Below are 22,403 nucleotides of genomic sequence, written 5' to 3' on the forward strand. Positions count from 1 at the left end.
GGAAGTGTCCTCGTCATCAGAGTCATCTTTCTTGGACTTGCCACCATTAGGCTTGCCCTTCCCTTTGCTAGCATAAGCTAGCGTAATCCTTTGGCAGCAACGTCTTGTCACCTTTGTCGTTGTTGTAGAGCTTCTCCCTAGCTTCTTCTTGGCATAATAATGGACCCAACTCCTCAAAAGTTAGAGGTTTGGTCCTCTTTCCTTTTGTCACAGTCATAACGAAGCTTTTGAAACTCTATGGTAGCCATCATCAGTACCATTAAGGCCAACTGGCACGAGTCCACCTTTTGACCAACCAATGCTAGTTGATCCCTCACCACCTTGACCTTCGTCAAGTGGTCATGTACCGAATCTCCCTCATCCATATCCAAGTTGAAGAGCTGATGCTAAAGAAGCAAGATCTAGATGTGTTATTTGTCTCGTACAGATCCTTCAAAATGGCCCACGCCTCTATTGATGTGTCGGCCATCTGGATGTGAGGAAGCACAGAGTCTGCCGTAGTCCTATGATCAATGCCAAGGCATGGGCATATCTATCTTCCCAGGCTTTGAGCTCCTCTCCATCTATTGGTATGAGGATCCTCCCATTGTTGTCCACCACATCCTTCAGCTTTGCCTGATATGTTATCATATTCAATCTAAATCATGCAAGATCAAGGTCACATGCAAAATCAAGAGATAATTTGGTCACATGAATATACACGTTCATCACTTATGAGAAGATACTTAGCATGAGAGATATAATGATATTGAGGATATGACTTTTGACAATGGTAAGATGATGCCCAATCCAGTAAGTATTGGTATTTTCATAATATAGGTTTTGGTTAGGAAATAAGATGGAATTGGAAAGTAAAAGTGTATGTCAAGTAATGTGCCGTTTACGTGTTGGTAAACTCAATAACTTCTAAGTGGAATATTCTATACCAATTGACTTGTTATATCCTCTAGTGACTTCCTAATGGAAGGGAGGAACACTCCAAGGTAATTGTCATAGACTTATCCTCAAAGAGGATAGAAGACAAGATAAGTTGGAGGGAAGTTATAGGACTTAACAAATTGATTGAATTTAAATACCTACTTGGCAAGTATTTAAATTCAATACAATAAGTGTACCAATGACATAGTTGGTGACCACATTTTTAAGTTGATTGGACACTTCTTGACAAGTAGTTTATTATGAAGGAGATTGGGTTTAAGCTTGGATGATCATCCTTCAATTATTGGGCAATTACAATTGAAACTTGGGGCGTCGTGCGGTCCTAACTTCCCCCCTTGGTACCTTAGATTAAGTGGACTCTAGAGAAAATTGACAGCTAAGAACCTCGTGGCCTCGTGCATTGACATATGGTAATATAGTTTGGGAGTAATCCCATAAGGACATGGTGAACCTAAGTGACCTTGAATATAAGGCCCAAGTGAACACCCTTCCTCATATCCCCTCCCCCCGCGAGACCTTTTGGGAGACAAGGAGGCATGTGTATGGCTATGGGCCAGGAGCGGTGGGACCATGCACTCCCCTATGTAACACGTGAAATTTTCTAGCACTTCCAACATGGTACGTTCAACCCATGGGACTGTGTGGTGGTGACTACTCATAATACCTCTCTCTATGAACTGTAGTTAGTTGTCGACTTGGTGACGGGCTACAATAATTGTGTGCAGCATGCATTGATTACATGTGTGCATGTATTATGTGATGTGGCAACCCGCACATACGTTGATTCTGACTTGGTGGTGGCTATGTGACAGCTGGTGGCATATTCGTTGGAAGTGGCAGCTCGCATGTGCATTGTCTACGAGTTGACACTTGTTGTGCAGCACCTGATAGGAGGCTCTTCGTGACGGGTCATGCTACTCACTGGCTTGCACTGTGGTTGGTGCCCAGTTTGGTCAAGTCGCAGTCTTAGGACAAAGAAGGGGTGTTGAAATATGGGGCTTCCCCTATGGTCCTAACACCCCCCTTGGTATCTTAGACTAAGTGGACTATTGAGAACATTGGAGGCTAAGGGCCTCGTGGCCTCGCATGTTGACACGTGGCAATATGGTATGGGAGTAATCCCATAAGCACATGTTATACCTAAGTAACCTTGAATATAAGGCATAAATGTATACCCCTCCTCTTATCCCTCCCAAGACCTTTTGGGTGATGAGGAGGCATGTGCATGGCTATGGAATGGGGAGTGGGAGCGATGCATTCCCCTATGTGATGTAGCACATTCTACCACTTCCAACAATTACTAAGGATAGATCATACTAGAGAATACGCTGAGGACATATGTGTCACTTTGATCAAGACACACAGCCCATGATTATACTAAGCATGTACAGCTATCGACCATAGGTTGGTATTGCTTAGATAGGAAATTTAATCCAACCAAATCATGCTTAGAACATTAGTCCAAATGTTTCATATCCCTAGACTTTAGAAGTCATGGCATTGTAAACGATTGGATAATTTTTTAAAGGATATGCATGGGTCCTTGCATACCTAAAATACGCTATCCAAATTGTTCAAGGTAGAGCATGATGAAACCTAATAGTGTCATCTTCAGAAGAGTCTTCAAGAATTGGGATATGAGGGCATATTTACTACCCATAGTCTAATTTGACATTTGGAAAGTATCCTATGACTTTGCTCGTTGATCATGCTGACATGAATCCATCTACTCTTCTATGTACAAGAAGAAATAAATATTTTTTATTTTTATTTTTTAAAGAAATAAATATTTTTTATTTTTATTTTTTAAAGAAATAAATATGTTGTAGAAGAATTGAAAGTTTAAGTGGCATATATTTCACATGGGAATCTAGGAGTAAGGCGGCAGACATAGAGTGTTTTGATCAACTAGAGGCCTAAGTTGAATGAGAATTTGTTAATGACTCAGTCTTACCTAAACATCCTCTTAGGGATGACTTACAATGGTATGGACATCATAAGGATTTGATTAAGAGCTATTTATGCAATGCCAAAATAAATTCTAGAAGTATAAGGACTTCGGAATGAAGTCAAATGGAATTATGTTAACAAGATCCATGTGTAGAGAGAAAATTTACTTTCATAGAGAGAGGATTTTCATCAAATCTACATACGAGGACGGAATAACCTACATACGAGGACGGAATAACTATGGGTTGCTGATAGCTAGCCCTAAGGTTATTAGCCTAGGGTGGAAGGCTCTAGGTCTAACCTCAAGAAATACTATCTAGATTAGAGGTCTACGAGTAAAAGGTATTCAAGATATATTCATTCATTCCATGGCCTAGGCTACATATTGGCATCATGGGCATTCATTGATTACTAGTTGGATTGGCCATGGGTATGGCAGATTGGCAAGCTAGTCTCTGATACCCCCCTTGTAGAGGGGATACCCGTGGTATGAGACATGAATGTCTGCTGACATATGACCTAACCTGTGACCTCTATGTGCTTAAGAGTGAGCCAGAAGAGCTCTATGGTTGGGTGGTGACTTTTAGAAAGTGGTTTTTGTAGTTCGGTTCCTAGTCTATATTTCAATGAAGATGACCAGGGATGCTAGCTCAGAAAGGCAGTCATCTCATGTGGCCAAACGTGGAGGATTGTGGGCTATTGCATCATGAAGGCCTGCTCTACAATGGTGGCTACACGTAAAATAGGAATCGTGGTGGGTCCATAGCCAAGGCTTGAAGACTGACACGAGACTCAAGAGTAGACGTTCTGCATGGGTGATGACGATTGATTCACACAAGACTCAAGAGTAGACGCTCTGCATGGGTGACAATTGATTTGTCACTTCACTAGAGAATCCAATTGCTTGACCATTGATTGCTCTCCGATAATTGCATTTCAAATAGAGTTTCCTCTCAATCTATCAACAATTGGATGGCATGAGCTTTCTACAATTGCTTGGTGATCCTGCATCACACTCAGCTTGAGCACATATCCAGCTTATATCGGTGCATGCTTAGTTTAATTGATAGCTTGTGTATGCAATCAAAAATGTACTTTACTCAGCCTACCCCCACCGTTTCGTGTCAGAACTATGCCAAAACCACCAAGTTTCCTACGTGGAACCGATTCATGCAACATTTGACCATCACTGAACCAAACCATATCATGTGGGTCTAGAACTGACAGACTTTAAATTACCTTATGAAAACATTTAAGGGTTCCAATGTCACTGCATATAGGATAGTGCTAATAAAAACCAGGGGGCAATAGGTTGCCGGAAGGTGATGATCCAAATTAGGAACAAAAAACACATGCAAACAAGGACCATACACAAAAGGCTCTAAATAAGTCCATTCCTTCAAGATGAGAGCAGAAAGAAACTAAAGTCCTTCAATAAGTCCAATCCTTAAGGATGACCGTAAGTGAATCCAAAGATTAGTCAAGACCTTTAAGGTGACTTTAAAGCTGACCAAAATGTTGCATCCCCTATAATGCAGTACTGAAAATATCATTTTTGTTTACTCTCATCTCTGCCAGCAACATCTCCCCCTCTGATTCGTATTTGGTATTTGAGTACTTTCTTGTCCTGATCCATTGCACATCTATCAGCTCCATTATAGTGTCCATGAACTAGGCCACAAAGGCATTTCACAATGGAAATACTAACACAGATGAATCTGCACTGGCCTCCAGCATTGCGACCCCATATATGCTATACAAGTCTATATGGATGCAACCAGCCATGGGTGCACGCGGAACAAGATACAAGCATAGACACAATAAATCATGCAACGTATTTATTAAATCTCTAACTGCACTACAAAAAAACGTCTCTGGTCTCATGCTAAGGTAAGGGCCTACAGAGCCATAGCTAGAACTAGAGTATATCACATCTTACAAACAGAAAAACAAAGCTAAGCAAGAAAGAACAAAGAGACAGAGAAAGGCAACGGGAGAGTGTGCATCTTTAGAAGAAGGCATGCGACAACTCAAAATTATGAATGCAAACTACTCAATAAGTAAAACAAGGAGTGCGTTCTCATGGGTACCAAGCATAAACTGCCATCTAGATTTCACAAAGAATCATTTAAAAGACACCTCTGTTCTTTACAACAGAAAACTTACACTCAAACGTACATCTAGCCTCAATGCACGGTAAGCCCATAACCATGTTAAATAATGACTTATGAATAGAAACCCAGCAATCGGTGCACATGGAATTAAAGTTACATTACTGAGTCAAGAGTACACTATAGAGTGGACATGGGAACTTTTTATAATGGTTCCGCCATAGTTCAAACATTCAGGTAGCTACCCAAATCGTTATGTCAAGGGCACTGCAGGTGTTAGCAAAAGGTACAAACCAGGATAAGGAAATTCAAAAAATGTTTTCCAGTGAGGGGACGAGACACAACTGCACTAGAAATGCTGAGCATGTTCCTCTCCAACCCAAGTCAAGCACATTGTAGGGCCGCAAGCCAACTGGTGGGATAAATGAGGAGAATGCAACAAGCTATGCAGAGTCAGACTGTGAAGGAGGCCTTGACTTGTTCCTCTCTGAATTAGGCATAAAAGCATTCTCTCTGAAGCAAGGCACAGCAATACCATTTCTTCCCAAACATACAAAACAATGTTGTCCTGTTCTTTATCAAGGTTTCCATATCATTCAGAAGATTTTCATTCAACTGCTGGCTTAAAACATGCTGTAAGATTGACATCAATAAATAAACTTCGTTATCTACCTAAAGTGGTAGCCTACCATGCTCCTCTTGATGCTTCTTGGGCTCCCAAATAATTACAAATTTCCTCATGGAAACCTGTGGAACTCCAGGCTTGTAATTTTGGACAGATCCGCTTTCCTGCTGCAAACCTTTCACATAATATTACATGCCTATCAGCATTGCAACCATGCTTCAATTTCTTTCAGTTCCTTGGGAATGGAAGCTGTGAGAACCTCATGGCCAGAATCTGTAATTAGGACCTCCTCTTCAATTCTGACACCAATTCCATGAAACCTTTGTGGAATATCATCCATTACTGGGATATAGAGACCTGGCTCAATGGTTATGATCACTCCTGGTTCAAGCTTGCGATCTCTACTTACAGAGCTGCAGTCATGAACATCCATACCCAAATAATGTCCTATTGAAGTCGGATTTACCTTCAAATATTGTTCGTGTTGCACTGAATTCCAATGGTTGCTGTAAGGTCCCTTTATTATTCCAAGATCTGTTGCACCCCTAAATAAAACATCGCTTGAGTAATCATGGATCTCTCGAAGGGTAGCACCTGGCTTGCAAAGTTTTAAGCATTCTTTTAAAGTTGACAAGACGATTTCATAAATTTGTTTTTGTGCATCTGAGACAATGCCCGAAGGAGACCAAGAACGAGTGATATCACTAACGTATCCATAATATTCACACCCTGCATCCAAAAGCACCATTTCCCCTTCTCTCACCCTTTGATCATTTCGAGAATAATGAATAGTCGTTCCATTTATTCCACCACCCACAACTGGAGGGAAAGCCATGCGCTGTGCACCTCTAATCTTGCATTCATATTCTATGGTTGCTGCTAAAATATGCTCATGTGGCCATGTTCTAGATGCTTTCATTGTTTGTATAAATGCCTGACATGCAATTGCCGCTGAATGCCTCATCAGGTTGATTTCAGACACAGATTTGATCCACCGGGCTTCATGAGTATACTCTTGAAAACTGTGCACTTTTCTCTCCCGCATGGCTTCTTTCATTGCCGATAGCTTGTTAAGACTTCCACTTGGTGGAACATTATCAACGTAAATTCCCTTGGCTCGTTTGATCATGGAAGGTAAAATCTCAGACAACTGGCTCATATCATAGGCGCGATCTGCTTTCCAGTAAAGCATGGCCTCTGCAGTACCTGCTATGTGTCCTTCCCACGTGGTACGATCTGGATCATGAGCTGGCATAAACATGCAAAGTTCACCTGCACCCTCAATTACAGCAATGCCTCCTGACTGCTGGCAGCCAGTGTAGTAGAGATAATCAGCGTTTTGGCGAAAAGGGTAAGGCACAACATCAGTCATGTGTTTCACAGTGGCAGAGGTTAGTATGACTAGGCTACCTTTTGGCAAACGAGACATCAAGTCCCTCCTTCTTGAAACCATTTCATCCGTAGTGACGCCAGGCATGATTTCACCAGATAGCAAAACCTCGGGATGGGTCTCAGGACTGGGTTGCCCAGCATCGAGGGCCGAAAGAACTGCTGCTGAAATATTGCAAAATGCCCTTGAAGCAGAAAGAGTGGTTGTAAGCAACCCATTCTCCACCTGCGAGGGCTTCACTAAAAACTGCCCACAAGTTGGAAAAGGCGGCCTTGAAGGAGGGAACCGCAGAGCTACGAGGGGCCTCCAAAATCTCCGCATGATTCCAGCGAACGAGCAAATTTACGACATGTAGAATTCAATCGAGCTTCCAGAATGCATTCAGGATTCCAAAGCGTTTTAGCGACGTACAAATATGCTTATGATCCGAATTGGGTACCTGGTGCTAGCTCGTGGATGTCAAAGATTGGCCGTGCCCTCCAAAAGTACACTGTTTGGCTTTGACCATGCACAGTAGCTTGCAATGTCGTAAGCATAGCTCAGGAGAGTAGTCAAGAATGTATGCTATAAGATCTAGGGTTTTATTGGGAATGACACGGGGAGAAGAGAAGAGAAGAGTAGAGTAGGGAAGGGCCCTGGGGAGCCCTATCCGGGGAGGAAGCCGGGAGGATTTCCGGCGACCAGCCTCCGGAAGGGCCAAGGGAAGCCATTTCCGAGGAGGAAGCCGGGAGGAGGGAGCCCTTTCCGGGGAGGGAGTTGGGAGGAGGGAGTCCTTTTCGGGAAGGAAGTCGGGAGGATTTCTGACCTGTCGTCGAAAATCCGAGCTTCCTCTTGGTCGCTGGAAATCCTCCCGGCTTACTCCTCGGAAAGGCTTCCTGGCCGTCAAGGTGAGCTGGGAGGCGGAGTTTCTGATTTTTCGGTTAGGTTTTGTTGAGTTTTGTGTATCTGGATTTCGGGTTTTAGGGTCCCGCGAACGGCATCAGACGTTGCTCATTGGGATCAAACTCGGCACACTTAACAACAAGAGAGGGAGCGGAGAGGTTATATTTTGTTAGAGGGCCTCCTCGCATCGGCAAGGGGCTCTGATCCAAAGCAATGTTGGGGAGAATTTGCAGTTCCATGAGTGTTTGTGGAGCATTATGGATTTTCACAATTCCAACCCAACACTAGAAAAATTGCCCATTAAATGCACCTCTGGCTATTTATGTGCGCCTCCACAACCTTCTTGCATAGCATTGTGTAAGGGTTGAACCAGTAGCAAGCAACTGCTGGGCTACAAGTTGGGCACCCAGGGACGTGCTTTCTGCAGCCTTGTCATCCACCAAGTCGACAGCCAGCACCGACGAGGGAAGGCCCTCTTATGAAAGTTAAAATCAAAATTGACCCAATAATTGCTAATTTTTTGCCATTTTACCAATAGAAAAGTAGCTATCATCAATGCTTTTATGCTCCAATAGAGCAATATCTCCCAATTCTTTTGTTGGTGGGCATCATCTAGTTAAAACTACAGAGCTTTTCTCTAGCTTTTTCATCTTGTATCAAAGAGAAATTTGAACATTTGCATTTTCCAAGGATGTTTTGAAGCTAATGCCATTCAACATCAGACATAGCGTATTGTCTTTATTAGTTAAGACTTTTGCATTAGCTAGAGCCTCTACTTAAAGTTTGATTGAGTCCTTTGACGATATTGTCACCTCTTATGGTGGACTCATGGTTATTAAAGCCAATGGGGAAGGTGCGCTCTCCTCTACTACATCAAACCTAAAAAACAAAATGAAGTGCAAGTTGAAATTGGAGGAGATTATAAATGTTAAATATATATTATCAAACATTCATTAAGGTTATTCCATTGATTATTCATTGTTGCAGTGATGGCATGTTACAGGATTGTATTTTCGATATTTCGTGCTATGAAAATTATTTTATTTTAGTCAAGTGTGAAATCGCCTCCTATAATCCAAGCCGTTGCAATATGTGACCAAGAGAGCAGTTCCTTCCATAGAAGGGCACGATCCCCTCTAGAATTGGGTGCATAAAGGTTTAAAAGACCAACCTTTTGGCAAAGTATTCCATAGGAGCACACTGGATGCGGCAGGGTCCTAGTGGATGCTTTGTGGGGTTTAGTTGGGGATGCCTAACTACCTGTGTTTTGCCAGGCTGGATGGTTAGTATTGTGGGTGATTCCATGTTAATACTAATGTCACTAGTGTCACTTGTCCAAACGGCTGTCAAGTCTCATGACCAAATCTCCTTCTGCAATATCCTTCTTCTTGCATAATTTGATATCAAAACAAGCCTTGCGCCTTTTTTGAGAAGCTTTTGAGTTTTATAAAGCATGTAATTTACATTCATCCAACAGTTTTAACTGTACCAAGCTTTGAGCATAGGCATCTTCCTATCCTTCTATTCTTGGAACAGCAGTGCAAAGACTATGTATCTCCAATTTAATGGGCAAAAGGGCTTCTATCCCATACACTAGTTGGAATGGTGCAAACCCAATAGCTAGCTTGTATGACCAGTTCTGTAAGCCCATAAAACCTATGTCAACTGCTTATCCCAATGCATTTTCTTGGTGTCTACAAGCTTGTGTTGTCTCTACATTGTGTGATCCAGCTAGTTTTTGGGAGATAAGTTGAGGCAAAAAATAAGGCAATTGTTTGGCAAAAGAAAAACATTATAAGCTTTAGCTACACTTGGAAACTATAAGAAATGAAAGCTATGGAGAAGGGGACAAGAGACTTGCACAAAGATTGAGTTCCTTGTATTTCAGCCTAGAAAAGACTATCTTGGGATCCTTTAAATGGAGCCAACAATTCCACCAAGATGAGATAAGCAACCCACCACCCACTTTGTTGTACAACATCCACACACTTTTTTGTATCCAAGACCACAAGTACAAAGGACATGTCATGTGTGAATCTTTCCATGAACCCCATGCACCCATGAGTGTCATAATGAGAGAACCATGTGACCACCATTCACCATTTTATCATATAGTAAGTGTTACAAAGCATAATGAACAACATATTACATGGCGTGCGTAAAGGACTTTGCCAAGGTTACAACACCTCTTTATGAGCTTACTAAGAAAGAACCCAAATTTTATTAGAACAAGGAATTATTAACAACTTTCCATGGTCTTAAACAATGAGCAACGGAGATGCCATGGAAAGTTCAGTTGCTCATTGTCTAAGAGCATGGAAAACATGGCACCTAGGAGCTATTGCCATGTGATCACCTGGGATACTGTTAAGCAATGAGCAATCAAGATGTACCAAATAAGCGGTATCCTTATCTAGAGGTTCATGTTAAAAATTTTCAAACTACCTTATAGTGCCTATCTATAAATAGGCAAGTGAGTTCTCCATGGCAATCTAATGCTAACTAGCAAAGATTAGAGACTCCCAAATCTCTCACATTAGGTATGGCTTGTGGTTGATTTTGTAGGGCTTTAGTGTTCTCGTGTTGATTGTTGAGGCTCCATTGAGGCTTTCTAGCAGCACAACTGCAATAGGATTCATCTTTTTGTCTCAGTAAGGTCCTTGACCTAGATATACGCGCTTGCCCTTATGGCCCTTTTCTTTGTAGATCAAATCTAGGTCACCTTCATTGATTTCTTTATCACTGAGTTTTTAATCAAAACCATGCCTTCCTTCTTTAACTTTTAGCTATCATGGCATGATAGGCAACTAGCCTCATCTCTAGATGCTTATCCAATTTGATTTAGCCTTTCTTGGAGGGACCCTTGATCTGCCATGTATTCTAATAATACTATGCATAGGCTAAGTATGAAAAATCAATCAATTGAAAAGACATAATTTCTATACTAATCTTGAGTGTGGTTCAATACACTCATAAGGTTACATTTAGTTTTTTTACTCAGTCTCAAGACATTTTAATGTCACTATCTTGATGAAGCATTGGCATAGTGTTTTGTTGGTGGACTTCGCTTGTCTGTTACCTTGGGGATAACAATTATGCTTCTTCTATGGCTAACCATAAAGCTAATTAAATTTTCTATGATTACTTCATTGATGAAATGTCTACCTCTATGTAGCACCATTTCCGTGGGGCATTCATATCATATAATTGTATTCTCATACAAAAACTTTATTGTGCTTTTAGCATTGGCTTTTCTCACTTCTTTTTCTTTAACCCATTTGGTGAAGTAATCTGCAACCACAATGATGTAGCATGCTTGTGTTCCTTAGTAAAATAAATTATGGGTCCTATAGAATTAATCCCTCATTTTTCAAATGATTTTTTATAAAAAATATTGGTTAGACGGTTGAAATCCTTGTGTTGGGGTTTAATCATTCTTGGGCATATATCACACCTTTTACATACTCATAGGCATCCGCCTGAAGTATTGCCCATGAATATCCTACCAAGAGGATTTATCTTGCTATGGCTTCACTAGCAAAGTGTCCTCCTATGCCTTCATGGACTTCTCTGATGATTGGCATAATCTCATGAAGCATAAGACATATTATTAGAATCAGATCTCTGCTTATCTTGTATAGTTGACCTGGAATGTAGGGAGCATCTATTTTCTTGTATCCAATGGTCTCAGATGAGGGGTGTTCTTAGAATCTTGAAATGGCCAATGACATATTTGCACCCGTTAGGGAAAGTGTCTATTTGAAATAGTATTGTATCTTGCAAGACAAATTCTTCTCTTCTCTTGTATTAATCGTGACATGTGATTGTTGAGCTCCCTTTCACACATTTTTTGAAATTATACGCTTATAAAGAAGCCTTCTAGTTATCCAACTTGTGGTACATGGTTGATTAACTAGATACAAAAAGTCTTGATTATCATAGTAAAATAAAAATTCAATGTCCAATAGGTAATGTCTAATTTTTTTCACACTATAGACCATTTCCAGGCTTCTCTTTCTATGGTGGTGTAATTCGCATCTACATATTAAATTACTTGCAAGCAAAGTATACTAGGTACTTTATTATTTTTTCTAGATTGACATACTGCATAGTTGGAAAATTTGTATGTACATGGAATTCAATGTCCGAGATAGGAGCCTTAATATAAGAGCTATGCTAGATCTCCTCTTGACGATATCAATTGTCTACTCATATTCTTCTGTCTAGTGAATTTTACTAATATATTGTAAAGGGGTCTTGCAATCATGGTAGATCTAAGGATGAATCTTCCATAATACCCTACATGGCTCATGAATACTTGTACACTCTAAGAATTTTATGGGGGTGGAAATTCCATGGTTATCTTAATTGTGTCCATGTCAGAATCAATCTCATGTCTAGAGCTTGTGTCCTAAGACTACTCCTTGTGTGACCAAGAATTAGCATCTCAAAGGATTCAAGGAAATGCCGTACTCTCTACATTTTTTCGGTACATCTTCAAGGTATCTCAAGTGATCCCCTTTACTTAAATGTATGCACAAATCATCTAGGAGTCTGTAGAAATATGTTGAGGAATGCCTTGAAGGAAGTGCACATTACCCTTTGAAAAATGGTTGGTGCATTGCCTAATCCAACTAGCATGATTTTGTATGCAAAAATTACCCATTTTGTGGCAAAGGTTGTCTTTGAATGATCTTCAGGAGAAAATTTTTTTGGTTGTATCTGCTACTGAACCGATCCAAGAATCTATATACTTCTAGCTTGGCTACCCATTCCAAAACTGATTCTATTAATGATAAGGACTAGTCATCCCTGATTGTTGCTACATTGACATTTTTAAGATTCACACATCTTTTGAGCTTCTTGTTCTTCTTTGGCACAATCACATTTGGTGACACCCAATTGGTGTGCTTGATTTCATAAATAAAAGTGGCATCTAGGATTGCATGGGTGCCATACTTTAGATTTGTCCTTAGGTTTGGAACTTTCCGTAAAACATGTATGGTATGTACTATAATTTTGTGCGAAATCCCTTTTGTTTCTTTGTAGAACCAATCCTACAACCCCTTTATTCAATCTGAAATGATTTTAATTCTTTTTCTTTCTCTTATGTGAGTTGGTCACCAACACATCTGACAACATTGGATGTGTTGTCATGTAGTTATTAATTGTGGTTAATGCTTGTATTTGATTATTGATGTCACTTTGTGTATCACCTTCTATGGACTTGATCTATTTCACTTCTAAAAGGGATGCGTGATTGGCGGTTGTGGTAGAAGAAGTCCCATCCATAATTATGGGTATAGCGGGCTTGTATTTCCATCCAAAGCTATGGACACAATACAAAAGAGATAGATTCAAAGTGCCACCAATGGAGTGGTCCTCTGATCTTACCACAAGGTCCTTCTCCTATCTGCCGGTTATCTCTAGACTCCAGCCCGCGTGCTCCACCTCGAACGTACTTAGAATTTCCATCTAGATCTCAGCTTCTTGCTGTCCTAGAAGACAGCCAAAAATCCCAGCCCTCTGTGAGCTCAGTCTACAGCTCTTCTTGTTCTCCTCTACCTCCTGAATGTAGGCCTGAGGGAGTGTATGCTGCTGCTCCTGCTGCTCCCAAGTGTGCTGACTGCTGGATGAATGAATGCCCCGCCAAAGGGCTCCTTTTACAGGTCCCAAAGGGGCTCAAAACTGACTGACTTGAAGGGGCCTACTGGCCGACTTCGTCTGTCCACCCACCAACCCCACAACTCCCCATTTATGGGACTGTGGGCTGCCCTTTTTGGGGCTGTGCGCTGGCCGACTTTGTTTGGCCAGCCGACCAGCCTGCTAGTCCTATATAAAGGGCAGGGTACTGCCTTATTTGTTTATGCAGGGGCCAGTCCATTGGCCAGCCCATAACCAGGCCTGGTTGGCTGGCTATACCCAGCCCAACCAGCCTATGTACATGGGCCGACTCTGCTGCTGCACACCTGCCTTTACTGCGCCATATCGAGAGCATGTTGCAGGCCTTGTGCCTGCCCACAAACCTCGCCATGTAGGCTTCTGTACCTCGGGATACCCCGCCATATTGCTGCTCATCAGAATCTTCTTGCCAGGGCAGATTCAAGGCATGCTGCCCCCACCATCTCTCCTACACAAGGCAACATCTGTAGCAGCCACTTTGATGCCTCGGAGTACATGATCTCTCTCTTCTTTGTTGTGAGGTGCTACCCATGTGGCAGCCCCCTCTCTTTCTTTTCTCTTGGGCACATCCTGCCCTAGGTCTCCCTCCCCCACACTCTCCTCATATGGGGGCTTACAGATGGGGAGGTGACCTTTCCAACACCCCCTCTCACCGACACATCTCGGCCCAATGCCAACACGTCGATTTGCTCCAGTAACTCCCTAGTCATAGTCCTCTGGAACACTTCGATGTCAAAATCTTTTCCTGGCTTTTCATGCAATGGCTCCTGCTCCACCACGTCTGGTTCCACTTTCGCACAACATCCTAGTATAGGTCCATCTCTCGTAGCACCTCCTAGCACCACCTCTTTCCATCACGTTCCCGCCTTTGAACTTGAGCAATCCAACCGCCACGATCTTCCAGTTGTCCCCCTTATAACGAGTGAACAACCTGGAGTCTTCCAGGCACCATGCTCTTAGGGTCTGTTTCAACCCGTCCTTCCTTTGGCAAGGTCTACAACAAATGAATATCTCCAGATAACCTGGACCATGAACTCTGTCTGAGCTCTCAAACAGGTACTCTTCTGGCTTCAGTACACCTTGTTCATCAACTTCCAGCAATTTGTGTTCAAGATTTGAAGAAGCACCCATACTTCCCCTCTGCTTTCGAAGAAGACCAATTCCTTCCAATCTCGCATAACCTGAGACAAATGAAGAGAAGAGTCTCTCCACTGCATGCTAAAAAGGCTCAAATGAAGAACATTAAGTACATACCAGATCGTCGTACTACCTGTGTGCTTGCTCTGAAAGCAAACCATGCACCTCATCAAGGCACATACCAATAGTCATGCAATCTTGTAATGTCTTCTTCTGAATTATAGCATCCGTCTGAACATGAAACTCCAGGGCACTACATGGAATCCACCCTCGTGTCAGTATCAACCGCCACGCACCTGGAATATACAAAGCACTCCATGCTGTCCTTCACCTTCACACTTCACCTTCACAAAGGCATCTGACTCCTCGTCGGCCCGCATCTCAGTGTCAGACATCATCACTGTGGTTTCTCGATTGGCATATCTGACCTCAGTAACACACGGAGATATCACCAAGAACAGCTCTTTACCACATTAGCTTTGGCTTTTGTGTCACTCTTTAAATCTGAGTTGGACTCCTTCCTCTTATTTTTCTGGTCCGCCTTCTTCTTTCTGCAATCCTTCGCAAAATGGCCTGACATGTCACAATAGAAGCACTTCTTCTGCTTCCTCTTGAAAGTGTCCTTGTCATCAGAGTGATCCTTCTTGGACTTGCCACCGTTAGGCTTGCCATTCCCTTTGCTGGCGTAATCCTTCGCCAGTAGCGCCTTGTTATCATTGTCATTGTTCTAGAGCTTCTTCCTAGCTTCCTCCTGTAGCAGTAATGGCCCAACTCCTTAAAAGTCAGAGGTTTGGTCCTCTGTCTTGCAGTCACAGTCGTAACAAAGCTTTTGAAACTCCGAGACATTAAGGCCAAATGGCACGAGTCCACCTTCTGACCAATAGATGCTAGTTGATCCCTCACCACCTTGACCTTCGTCAAGTGGTCATGTACCGAATCTCCCTTATCCATATCAAGATTGTAGAGCTGATGCTGAAGAAGCAAGATCCGAGATGTGTTGCCTGTCTCGTACAGATCCTTCAGAATGACCCACACCTCTACTGACGTCTCGGCCATCTGGATGTGAGAAAGAACAGAGTCTGCCGTAGTCCCTATGATTAATGCCAGGGCATGGGCATCTTTGTCTTCCCAAGCTTCGAGCTCCTCTCCGTCTACTGCCATGAGTATCTCCCCCTGCTTGTCCACCATATCCTCAGGCTTCGCCTCCAATCCCGTTGTCAATTTCCACAGGTTCCGAGCCACTAAATGACTCCGGATCTTCAAGCTCTAGATCGGGTAGTTTGACCCATCCAGTTTTCCAGACTCTCCAAAGTTTGGATAGTGAAATAAAGAAATTTGGGAGAGAAGGAAGGGAGAACAAGGGCTGAAGAGGTCGACATTTTTGCTGCTAAACCACATAGCAAAGTTGAACAAACTCAACCTTTAGTAGACCAAAACTCTGAACGCACTTGACTAAACCTGAGTCACCCTCCTTCTCGCAAGGGCACTGTCCTCCAGCCGTGAAAGTTGATTCCCAAGAGCTTCTGAATCAGGGTCGTCCTTCGGAAAGGTCCCCGCCTTCAGGCTCCCACACCTGTGAGCCTCCTACTTGGGCTCTGATACCATGTTAGAAATGGACCAAGAGAGGGTATGCACAGCGGAAGACTAATAGAATAGCCCAGGAGCTCACACAGTGTGGTGTGTGAGTGGAATCACAAACTTCTTAAACTTATGTGCATAGCATAGGTGTACAGACTCATCAATAGACAATGAACCAGCCAGATAGAGAAACCACAAAAACTAATATATTTCCGTCCAAAACTATGGACACAATACAAAAGACACAGATCCAAAGTCCCACCAATGGTGTGGTCCTCTGATCTTACCACAAGATCCTTCTCCTATCTACCGGTTATCTTTAGACTCGAGCCTGCGTGCTCCACCTCGAGTGTATGTAGACTTCCTGTCTAGATCTCAGCTTCTTGCTGCCCTAGAAGACGGCCAAAAATCCCAGCCCTTTGTGAGCTCAGTCCACAGCTCTTCTTGTTCTCCTCTACCTCCTGAATGTAGGCCTGAGGGAGTGTATTGCTGCTGCTCCTCCTGCTCCCATGTGTGCTGGCTGCTGGATGAATGAATGCCCTACCAAAGGGCTCCTTTTATAGGCCCCAAAGGGACTCAAAACTGACCAACTTGAAGGGGCCTCACTGGCCGACTTTGTCTGTCCACCAATCGACCCCACAGCTCCCCATTTATGGGGCTGTGGGCTGCCCTTTTTGGGGCTGTGTGCTGGCCGACTTTGTTTGGCCAGCTGACCAGCCTGCTAGCCCTATATAAAGGGCAGGGTACTGCCTTATTTGTTTATGCAGGGGCCAGTCCATTGGCCAGCCCATAACCATGCCTGGTTGGCCGGCTATACCCAGCCCAACCAGCCTATGTACACAGGCCGACCCTGCTGCTGCACACATGCCTTCATTGCGCCATATCCAGAGCATGCTGCAGGCCTTGTGCCTGCCCACAAACCTCGCCAAGTAGCTCACCATGTAGGCTTCTGTACCTCAGGATACCCCGCCATATTGCTGCTCATCAGAATCCTCTTGCCAGGGCAGATCCAAGGCATGCTGCCCCCGCCATCTCTCCTGCACAAAGCCAACATCTGTTGCAGCCAATTTGATGCCTCCAAGTACATGATCTCTCTCTTCTTTGTTGTGAGGTGCTGCCCATGTGGCAGCCCCCTCTCTTTCTTTTCTCTTGGGCACATCCTGCCCTAGGTCTCCCCCCCCACGCTCTCCTCATATGGGGGTTTACAGATGGACTTTTCCAACACTCTTATCCTTGTCTGACCGTTCATTGCAGCACCAAGTCCAGGTGGGGCACATTTCCTTCAACTTTCAACTGCGCATTCAATCTGCACATCTTTGCATTGATTGGATCGCTTTGTGTATGTTGTTTCCCTCTTGTAATGAAATCATGCACCCTCTTCTCAACTGCAATGAAGGCCATCCCAGGCTCCTTCCACATGTAAGAAAAATGTCTTAGATCTTGAATGTCTCCTGCATCCTCCCACATGTCCGCTCCAGCATAGATATTTGCCATATGCATATACTCGGAAGCAGAAGCCTGCTCCATTGAGATAACATGCTCAAAGCATCGTTTTCCTTGCTCCACATTTCCATATTTTTTACAATTATGGAGCAAAGACCTCCATCCCACAGAATTGGGTTGACATGGCATAGTTTGAAGTAAGTCTTCTGCCTCCATTAACCATCCTGCATGACCTAGTAGGTCAACCATGCAAGAGTAGTGTTGAACTGTAGGAATAAGCCCAAATTCCTCTCTCATTGCCTTGAGAAGGTAGCTGCCTTCCTTTACTAGATCCATGCGGCTGCATTGAGTCAAAAGACCAACAAACGTTGCATCATTTGGTCGCAAGCCTTCTTGTTGAATGTCTCCAAGATACTGCAAAACCTCGTTACAGTTGTTATGCAGGGCATATCCTGCAATCATCGCATTAAATATTATCACACTGTGCCTTGGTAATCTCTCAAATAATCTAAACGAATCCATAACACTGCCACAATTGGTGTACATGCTGATAAGGCTGGTTCCAATGGTATCCTTCCAATCCAACCCAATTTCAATAATGTTTGCATGAACTAGCCGTCCAAAATCTAGAGCTCCTGTGCAGGCACATGCCTTCAAAACATTGACATAAGTGACATGATCAAGCTCCCTGCCACTGTATTGAATTTGTTGAAAACTGCCAAGGACCTCCTGATGTTGTCCATGCTGAGCATAGCTTGCAATCATTGAATTTGACGTGACCACATCTTGCTTTGGACATTTCTCAAACACTCTGCTTGCATCCTCAATGCTCCCACACTTAGCATACATGTCTATAAGTGTGCTCACAACATGCAAATCTTCCTCGAAACTTCTTTCAATTATCAGGGCATGAATCAGCTTGCCCTGATCCAGGGCTGCCATATGGGAACACACTTTCAGGATGGTAACAAAGGTGATTTCGTTAGGCTCCACTCCCTCTTGCTGCATTTGCCGAAAAAGTTGAAGAGCCTTTGACCCATGCCCATTCTTGGCATACCCTGCAATAAGTGCAGTCCATGTCACCACGTCTCGCTGTGGTATTTTATTAAATAATATGTGAGCATCCTTAAGATTTTTGAATTCGGTATACAAGTTAATGAGGGCATTGCCCACAAATCTGTCCATATCTGAGCCACGTCCAATAAGATATGCATGAATCAGCTTGCCCTGATTTACGGTCACTATAGTTGAACATGCTGTCAAGATGCTCACAAGAGTGACATTGTTTGGCTGCATACCCTCATGCTGCATCTGCCAAAACAGTCGAAGAGCCATCTCACCATTGCCACACTGGGCATACCCTGCAATCATTGCATTCCATGTCACCAATACTCGAATTGGTAAATTGTCAAATACTTTGCGTGCATGATCAAGAGTACCACACTTGGCATACATATCAATGAGAGTACTTCCAACAAATATGTCCAACTCTAGGCCACTTTCAATAATGTGGGCATGAATTATCTTGCCCTCTGTAAGGGCCGTTACACAAGTACATGCTTTAAGGACAGCAACAAAAACACATTTATCTGGTTTTACAGTCGACTGTTGCATCTCATAATAAAGCTTAATTGCCTGCTCGATTTTTCCAAACTTGACATATGCTGAAATGATTGCACTCCACGTAAACACATCCTTTTTTGAGAGACTGACAAAAACTTGGTTTGCTTCACACAAACTCCCACAGACAGCGAACATTCGGATCAGATGGCTCCCCAAAAATGTGCTTGACTGAAACCCTGCTTTTGCTATAAGGCGTTGCACTTCCCTGCCTACTATTAGATCTTTCCTGTTAATGCATCCCTGCAGAAGACTGTAAAAGACGTCCATGGAGAGAGGCATTGCTCGCTGATCCATAAGGTCCAAAGCCTGAAGAGCATTAAAGGTGACCGGCGTCACGCAATATTCTCAAACCTTCAGAGATGATCACTCCATAAATATCATGTCCTTAGGCTTCAATTGGCTACTTGCAGCAGCCCATGTGTGCGGACGCTGAAGTCCTCCAAATTCATATCACCATTGCATCACTCCTGGTCCCCTTGTAGAATCCCTATAACTACCATATCATTTCACTCACCGCAACTTACGCTTACTGTACCCCTGATTCCTTGAAACTCACTTGGAATTTTCCTCGCGCTGCAAGTGTGACGAATCTCGGCAATCATGCACGTCGATGATCCGTGGATCGTGCAGTGCGCACAAATTCTGCATCCACGTGCCAATAGTGCGCACCACCCACGGATCATGGACGGGCCATCCACATGCCAAATGCATTCAATGCACTATGGCCCTTGGGCATTTGGGCGGCTCTAGTCTATAAAGACCCTCAATTTCCTATTATCATGTTCTAGGGCAAAGAACCTTCAATTTTAATAAGGTTGTGTAGGGCTGGGGAGGGCTAGAATCTTTCCAAGGCTTTGGGCTTTACAATGGGGAAAGTCTAGAGTAAAGGGACCCAATCTTCTAAGAGGTGACCTTCCTCCATTTACATCCTCTAAGAATTATTTGGTCTAGTGCTACCCTTGACAAAGCCATTTCACTTGTTGATAGAAAATGGTAGTGTGGGGCACAGTCATTGAGTAAACAATGCCGAATAGATCAAAAGAAAGAGAACTTCCACAAGATCGAAGAGGAGTGCGGATGGAACATTCAATCACCAAGGGCAACGACAAGAGCAGATCTAGAGCCAAAGCCATGTGAAAAGTGGTACATGTAGAAGATAAACTAAAACTAATGTGGCCAAAAGAATCTACCTCTCAAAAGCTACATGTCATTCTCTGAGCTTCCAAGGCCTAGGGTGCTTCATGGTCCCTTGGCCACATCAGAATCTGGCTTGCCCCTCTACCCTATTAGCACTAGTTTGGTAGAAGGACATAAAAATGTCTTGGGACCACTTTTATGTCCTGTTAACTTAGCCACTTCCTAGAATTATGCAAAAGCATTGATAAGGTGTTTTGGGGTTTTGATTATTTGCCATAATAGCTTATATGCTGAAAAAAACTTGGAATTATAATGGATTGGAACTTGCACCTATTACTTTGAGTTCTACCTAAAGTTTTAAGTCAACTTAACACCGATATTTCAAGCTGTTTTCTCAGGTTTTAGATAAAATGGCCATACTTCTTACTTAGAATGAGTTTTCTTAGAGTTTGTAAGTTCTTGAGACTAAGGATAACTATAACACATATGTTTATATTTTCTTGGAGCCAATAATCATATTCATTAAATGTAATTTTAGTGAATGTTGATGGCGAGGCAAAATTTGATCTTTTATAAATTCTTTGGCATGTCTAACAAGTTCCAAACTCAACCATACTTCGTATATGTCTTCAATTGGATATTATGGAGTAGCAGGAGTTTTTAGAGGACCTAATGTCATGTAGAACACCAAATCCAAATCGTATATTGATTGTTCCTCATGCGGTAATTCAAGATACAAGGATGAAATGATATCATAAGAACCTTCATACATTTAAATTATACCTATAGAGTTCCTCTAATCATGAATGAGTGATAACAATTAAAAAAAGTTATATGCAGAACAATTATATATGTGATAATTCAAAACTATAAAAGTGAGATTTACTGCGGAATTTGTTTTGGTAGTTGATATTAGGAGCACTTAATCCCTTTTAGTTTTAGCCTTTATTGTGATGTGGTGACTTTCCCATATGATAAATATTGTTATACTTAAGATATGAAGCTTTGTGGCTATTATGCGTAGTATATAAAGATGCTTATTTATGAAATGCGACTTATAATGCAACCTGTTAGGCTAACCACTCTTGTTAATTGATAAATAAATCTTACCAAAATGATTTTTAAACAAATTTTTGTCACTCTTAGGTGTTTGATATACTTGTAAAAAATGCTAGCTCCTTGAAATCAATTTTATTTTCACGCATGCTAGATAAAGTTTCAAATTTGAGTATTGTCTGGGTGAAAGACCGTGTTACCATACATTTGTGAGCATTTTGAAATCAAATGTAATAGTTTTTTGTGCTTCTTATATTTTTAGATAATAGTCCTATGAGTCTACCTTAAGCTTAAGAGAGAAAATAACCAAAAAACACATCTACAACAAGTTGTGATTTTTTTGCCAAAATCTCAAAATGACACTTTTATGTCCTGTTATGTTGCCTAACTAGTGCTAAGTCCCTGCATCTCTATGAATCTGATGACCTCTATGTCAAGTACTTATGCATATATCTTAGACATGACGTGTCCAATCATGATGGTCCTGTCTGGCTCTTGAATTTGATAGACATCAATTAATTTATTTAATCTCTTTCAATCCCATAGATCACCCCTTAAGATATAGAACACGTCATGGAATCCATTTAGTCATACCATAATAAATGCAACAGAGAGGAGCAAACACAAGACTAAGCTGTCAAACCAACATGAACACAGAGAAGACCAATAAGTGAGCCCCGAAAGTATTACTACATTCATTGATGATTTGTGTACAAGGCTTCTCAATTTATAGCAGAGCAAAAACCCTTCATCGTAAAGCAGCAAAAGCAAGGCTTTATATTATGGATGCGTTAACAACCCCCTGCAAACTTATCTAGATGTTGCTTTATATTCGGACTTGCAGGGCTTC

At 42.3% G+C, this 22,403-nt stretch overlaps 2 protein-coding genes across 2 annotated transcripts; both read right to left on the bottom strand.

Annotated features, from left to right (window-relative positions):
• Positions 1-5,365: 5,365 nt before the first annotated feature.
• Positions 5,366-7,906, bottom strand: LOC147901900 (Metallopeptidase M24 family protein). Its single transcript, XM_087374954.1, has one exon. The coding sequence runs from the start codon at positions 7,334-7,336 to the stop codon at positions 5,825-5,827; it is 1,512 nt and encodes a 503-aa protein (XP_087231080.1). The 5' UTR covers positions 7,337-7,906; the 3' UTR covers positions 5,366-5,824.
• A 9,633-nt stretch (positions 7,907-17,539) lies between these two features.
• LOC147901901 (pentatricopeptide repeat-containing protein At1g11290, chloroplastic-like) lies at positions 17,540-19,639 on the bottom strand. Its single transcript, XM_087374387.1, has one exon. The coding sequence runs from the start codon at positions 19,637-19,639 to the stop codon at positions 17,540-17,542; it is 2,100 nt and encodes a 699-aa protein (XP_087230513.1).
• Positions 19,640-22,403: the final 2,764 nt, after the last annotated feature.

Source organism: Dipteris shenzhenensis, chromosome 5 (genome assembly GCF_047967505.1).
Source record: "Dipteris shenzhenensis isolate YYH24624 ecotype China chromosome 5, Dip_SZ_1.0, whole genome shotgun sequence".
NCBI classification, from domain to species: domain Eukaryota; kingdom Viridiplantae; phylum Streptophyta; class Polypodiopsida; order Gleicheniales; family Dipteridaceae; genus Dipteris; species Dipteris shenzhenensis.